This window comes from Austrofundulus limnaeus, unplaced genomic scaffold (genome assembly GCF_001266775.1).
Source record: "Austrofundulus limnaeus strain Quisiro unplaced genomic scaffold, Austrofundulus_limnaeus-1.0 Scaffold746, whole genome shotgun sequence".
Classification (NCBI taxonomy): domain Eukaryota; kingdom Metazoa; phylum Chordata; class Actinopteri; order Cyprinodontiformes; family Rivulidae; genus Austrofundulus; species Austrofundulus limnaeus.
Genome location: NW_013953148.1, coordinates 106,204 through 111,901, shown reverse-complemented (window position 1 = coordinate 111,901; position 5,698 = coordinate 106,204). Strand labels below are relative to the sequence as shown.

At 37.2% G+C, this 5,698-nt stretch overlaps 1 protein-coding gene across 1 annotated transcript in view; it reads left to right on the top strand.

Moving 5' to 3' along the window:
• The first annotated feature begins 1,791 nt into the window (after positions 1-1,791).
• LOC106532299 (kelch-like protein 33) overlaps positions 1,792-5,698 on the top strand; it is a 6,160-nt gene continuing 2,253 nt past the window's right edge. The window contains exon 1 of the mRNA XM_014028327.1: positions 1,792-4,315. Coding sequence (XP_013883781.1) covers positions 2,914-4,315 — 1,402 coding nt within the window. The 5' untranslated portion in view covers positions 1,792-2,913. The remainder of the gene's footprint in view (positions 4,316-5,698) is intronic.

The window sequence follows — 5,698 nt, the reverse complement described above, 5'->3', positions numbered from 1 at the left end:
CTCTTAAAGAATATTGTTCTGTTCAGTCACATTTGAAGTGATTATCTGTCTAATAGTGATGAGACAACAGAGACAACATGACTTCAGAGGTTACTGGACCGTCAAATACAGAGTTTTTAGGTTCTGCTTAAGAAAAAAATGTTGATGTAAAAGTCAAAATCTGAAATCTTTAAAAGTCTTCAGAGGATTTTGCAAACAAGATTAGTGTTATCTTCTACTCCTTTATGTTTGCATGCTTTGCCATAGTAACTATCTGCTGCTGAAGAGACACTTTTCATAGATCAGTTTTGAGCTTTAGAGGAGAGTTAAACGATAATGAGGCAACAGTGACATCTGCTGAGGTATTAAAACCTGCATGGTGTTATGAACACTGGTGTTTTGTTAAATAAAATTATCAGATGTCTTATTTAAATGTATGACTTTTAATTAGTCACAATTAATATTGATATAATATAATTATAATGAACATAAAAACTATATTCTTGCAAGAAACTTCATATTTTGCATTAATTAAAAGTTAATAAAAAAACGTTCTCATGTTGCACTGAACTGTTCAGTGTGCAGGTGATGTTTCCCATGTGAATGGCTGTGGGAGCAGAATAGTTACAGGTAGGTGTTTAGTCTTTTTAAAAGCTAAGTGTTGCCTTCCAGTTTGATAAGTTACTCATCCACTCACTGTGCTGTAAGTATTTCAGTAGAATTTCCTGAAAGGCTCACAGAGRAACAACAAAATGAAAGCATTGCTCCAGTTTCAAAGTAACAGGCAGCAAAATTGGCATATACAACTTTAATACATTTTATTCTTTACAAAAAGCCTCAAGTTCTTTAGGTCTTGAAGAAATAGTTCAGACTTTTTGAAAGCAGGGTTCTGTGGAAAGGTTATGAACAATTATTATGTTACTTGTAGATAACTCAGAGGGCAATCATACAAATATTTCTGAAGTTCCAGGAATAGAATTTCTTGGTCCATCTCTCTGATTTTAAAGTCCAAATATGTATAAAACCAGTTTAATGTCCTGAGAATCTCATTTTACCGACATCTTTCTACAGAGAAAACCTTTTGTCCAAATCATCATTTATTTAATTTCTATAAATATTTAAATCTTTATGTGAATGTGGAACAAAAAAAAATTGGTAAAACAGTCTTCAAATGAATCTTAGCTGACCTGTACACCTCTGTCTGTGTACTTTGTGAATACTGAATGTACTTAGTAATGAGATGTGTACCTTTTTTCTGTGGTTGCCTTGGTTAATTGAGGTATTGGTCCTTTTTTGATGATAAATAAGTATTGTGCTTGGGGATATAAATGAATTGGGAGACAAGATATTCCTAAAACTTATTCTAATCAGTCTGAACCCCAAAATCAACATTTCCCCTCTCAGAGAAAGTTAACTCAAGAGTTTGCTGAACCTGCTCCCTGGAGTACTCCAATGGTAAAGTAACACTGAATCTGAAGGTAGTCTCACWGGGCTGCAACTATTGGTGATTTGTTGGCAAACAGCATTTGTTTCTTTGCTTGAATTAGAGGTTCACAGTAAATGATTCTTACCATAGTCATAGATTTATCAAGTCTTGAAAGCTGCATTTTTCTTTCCTGAAAGGTCTAAAACTTGTCCAAAAGTGCTTGTCTTCCATTTCAAAGTGTATGACAGGAGAAGTTTTAAATATGAGGGCAGCTGCCAAGGTGGGAATGATGTGAGCAAAGGTGGGTGATGACACAATATGCATAGCCTAGAATACAATTTTTCTAAAACAGACTTCACAATACTCATCTGCGTGGCTCGCTGCTCACTTGGTCACAAACRCAATCCATTGAAACTTAAAACATTTCCATATTTTCTTGAAATGTTGAGTCTAGTCTCCAACAGTCACAGCCCAATGAGACACTGCCTTTAAAAATCCACTGGAAGAGGCTCTACTTTATAAACTACACCATACAATTCTAATAAAATTTTGTTGTTGTTGTTTTTTTGTTTTTTTTACAAATCCAATATCCATTATGATTCAGTCCTTGTATATCCTATTAGGATAGGATTAGGTAAACAGAGAACATACAGGGTTAAGTTTTCCTTGAACTGAATGTGTAACTCAGGTTACAGCAAGACTCAAATGTTGACTTTCTCAGTCCACAAAAAAGTCAACAAGATGACAGGTGCTGTGTGTTATTTTGTTTCTGGCCTCCTTTGTCCCATGGTGCTTGGTGATCCTTGACCCAGATTCCACTGTGTTTAGATGCGGAGGAGCAACACGAGCCCACTRGTGACCCTCTAGGCATTTATCACCAATCCCCAAGTTGTATGTGTGAGAGCAGAAGTGCTTGCCAAGGCCTCTCAGGCTGTCACAGCTCATGGACTTATTTATTTGTTACTTGGGTGATTTTACAGYAACACAGTCAGTAATGTGGGTTCCCTGAAGAACATTATGATTATCAATGGGAAAATATAACTGACTCATGAAAATTAATTTTAATAAATTAGCATCAAGTAAAAGACATCAAGAAAAGTAATTATTTTACAGTACAGACAAGTAGAGATTTGAACACTGAATGCATGAAATTGCTTTACATTTGTCCACAAGACTTGACACTGTTGCTGTCCAAGAATACACACTAGTATGTGATATATTACACTACGTAGCAGGTTGTTTGGCTACACAAGGAATCGTGAGAACTTGTGTCTCTTGAATCTTCCCATACAACCAATGAGTGTGAGAGAGAGAGGCAAGAGAGGAGGAAATAGACATCCCTGATGGGATAAGAAAAGTTTCTGCTTGCAGCAGTAACACCAACGTGCAACTGGACACGCAAGATCGGCAACTCTGGTCATGCTTCCTCAAAGGCTGGGCAAAAGTAAAAGATCTCAGCTCCTGGAGGTGTGTAAAGCTTTTGCAGATTAGAGCAACTAAAACAAACTATGGCAGCAGATRATCCATGCTTTCAGGAAGACTGGAGGATAAAGATGAAGGAGAGCAGGAGGAATAGGTGCAAGGAAAGGACAAGCCAATTGACTAAGTCTGATTGGGAAGAAGAGGAAGGTGAAGATATTAGCCACCAGGAAGAGGATCTAAAAGGTGGAAAGGATGGAAACGAAGAAGGAGGAAATGAGAGTGAGGAACAGGAGGAAATCACAGGAAGAACTGATGAAGATGATCTTGAAAAAAGACTTCACAAGGAGGAAAACAGGGATCACGTTGGAGCAAATAAAAGAGAAGCCGGTGATGAGAATGACCTTATAGAGGATGATGAGGTGAGTGACAGGGAAGAAAAAGCAGAGGAAAACAGGAAAGAAGAAAAAGATTGGGGAGATGTTGTGAAAAGAAAACTTGAGAACAAGGTGGATAAAGAGAGGACTGGGGAAGGAAAGGTCTACATTCGAGAGGTTGGTAATGAAGAACAACATAAACCAGAACAAAAAGAGAAATTTCACCTCRGAGAAGACGTAGGTCGAATTCAGGCAGAAAATCTGCAGCAAAGCAAAGAAAGTTCAGTTGAATCAAATGTTGAGAAGCAATACATTCAAAAACAGCATGAAGATTCAGATAAACAGGAAGATCCAATATGGAGAAATGACRGTGGTAGATTTCAGTCCTGGTCTGTTGGGGACGGGACTGAAAATGATGGGTGCAACTTGTTAACAGGTGATGAGACGACAGTTTCAAAATCTTTGGAAACTCAAGAAGAGTTTCATGGAAATCTACAAGAGGAAGAGTCTTCAGATGACGAGGAAGCTCAACGTTCAATGGTTGATGATAATGATGATGGTGACAAGGARGTGAAGAGTTTCTGTGAGGATGATTACCCTACAAGGATGTTCCTCAGCTTGAGAGAATTCAGGGATTCCTCCCTCCTCACAGACCTTACTCTGAACACTGAGGATGGGAGGAGTTTGTGTGTGCACTCCCTGGTCCTGGCTGCCATCAGCTCACTAATCCGGAAGAACCTGAGCGGAAGCAAAGAAAGAAGTCGTAGAGTCGACGAAAGAGGAGACATAAATGRAAGAGCAGGAGTTCATGAGTGGTCCCTCTGTCTTGGTCCAGAGGTGAATCATGTCGGACTAGAGGGGATTGTGGAGTTTGCCTACACAGGACTCATATCATGTTTGAATGAGCACATGGGCCAGATAAGAGCTGCCGCTGAAGCTCTGGGTGCCCAACGGGTTTTGGACTTTTGTGCCAATAAAGAGGAGCCACCTACTAAAACTGGAGGATGCAGTGAAGACAGACAAATAATGATCAGTCTTCAGTGCATCAAACAGCTGTGGATGAACAGAGTGGGCTGTGATGTGATTCTGGAAGCTCCTGGTGGATCTCTTCATGGTAAGAACTCAATTGGAGAATTTAAAGAAGCCAAATCTGCATCATTTATTTCTGTTTTAAGAAGCCACATCACTTCTGTCTTCCTTTGAAAAAGAATATCTTAATAATTCTATAGTATGGTATGGTTTATTTTTTATTACTTTTGTGTGACCTCACAATAGTTTAGTGTTACCCTTCAATACTAGCATTATCTCACAATACTTTAGTGTTAACTTGCAATACTTTAGTGTTGACTCACAATATATTAGTATTACCTCGCAGTAGCTTAGCATTACTTTGCAGAACTTTAGTGTTACCTCACAATACTTTAGCATTACCTCACAAGATTTTAGCATTAACTCGCAATACTTTAGCGTTACCTTGCAGTACCTTAGCATTACTTTGCAGTAGCTTAGCATTACTTTGCAGTACTTTAGTCTTACCTAGTAATACTTTAGTGTTAACTTGCAATACTTTAGTGTCACAATACTTTAGTGTTACCTCACAATATATTGGCATTACCTTGCAGTAGCTTAGAATTACTTTGCAATACTTTAGTGTTACCTCACAATACTTTAGTGTTACCTCACAATATTTTAGCATTACCTCGCAATACATTAGCATTACCTCGCTCTCCCTTAGCATTTTTTTTGCAGTACTTTAGTGTTACCTAGCAATACTTTAGTGTTCCCTCACAATACCTCACAATATTTTAGCATTACCTTGCAGTAACTTAGCATTACTTTGCAGCAGTGGTGGAATTTAATGAAGTACAAGTACTTTGTTGTTTTAATTAAGTATATTTTTCATGTACCTGTACTTTACCTAAGTAGATTTAATCATGGGTACTTTCGACTTTTACTCCATTACATTTTACATTAAGTATCTGTACCTTCTACTCCACTACATTTATGTACGGTAATATGTTGCATTACATATTACATTTACGTCAAGTTAGTTTTTTAATTTGTTTTTTAGTTTGAAAGTAATTAATTATGAGAGTGGAATTGCTGTAATTGGTCCATTGAGCCACTGCAAAGTAGGAAAATACCATTAGACCTTCTTTCAAAAAGAGCAGGGCAATTCTGCATCACCTGCTGGAGCATCAGCSACACTAGCACACCCAAAATACTTTAACATTACCTCMCAATAACTTAGTGTTACCTCACAATACTTTACTGCTACTTTRCAATACTTTAAGTCACAAAAATTGTTCATTAACTCAAGAGAGCTATTTGCTGCACACTCATGACAAGTTTACAAAACAAATGACTAAATAGTCTTAATTTTCATAAATACAGAATGTTTTCTAGTATTTTGTTTACTTTATAGTTGTAACAATTTATATAGTTCAAATTTAAAGGTAACATAAAACTTTTGCATGGAATTGCAAAAGGTTTTTAG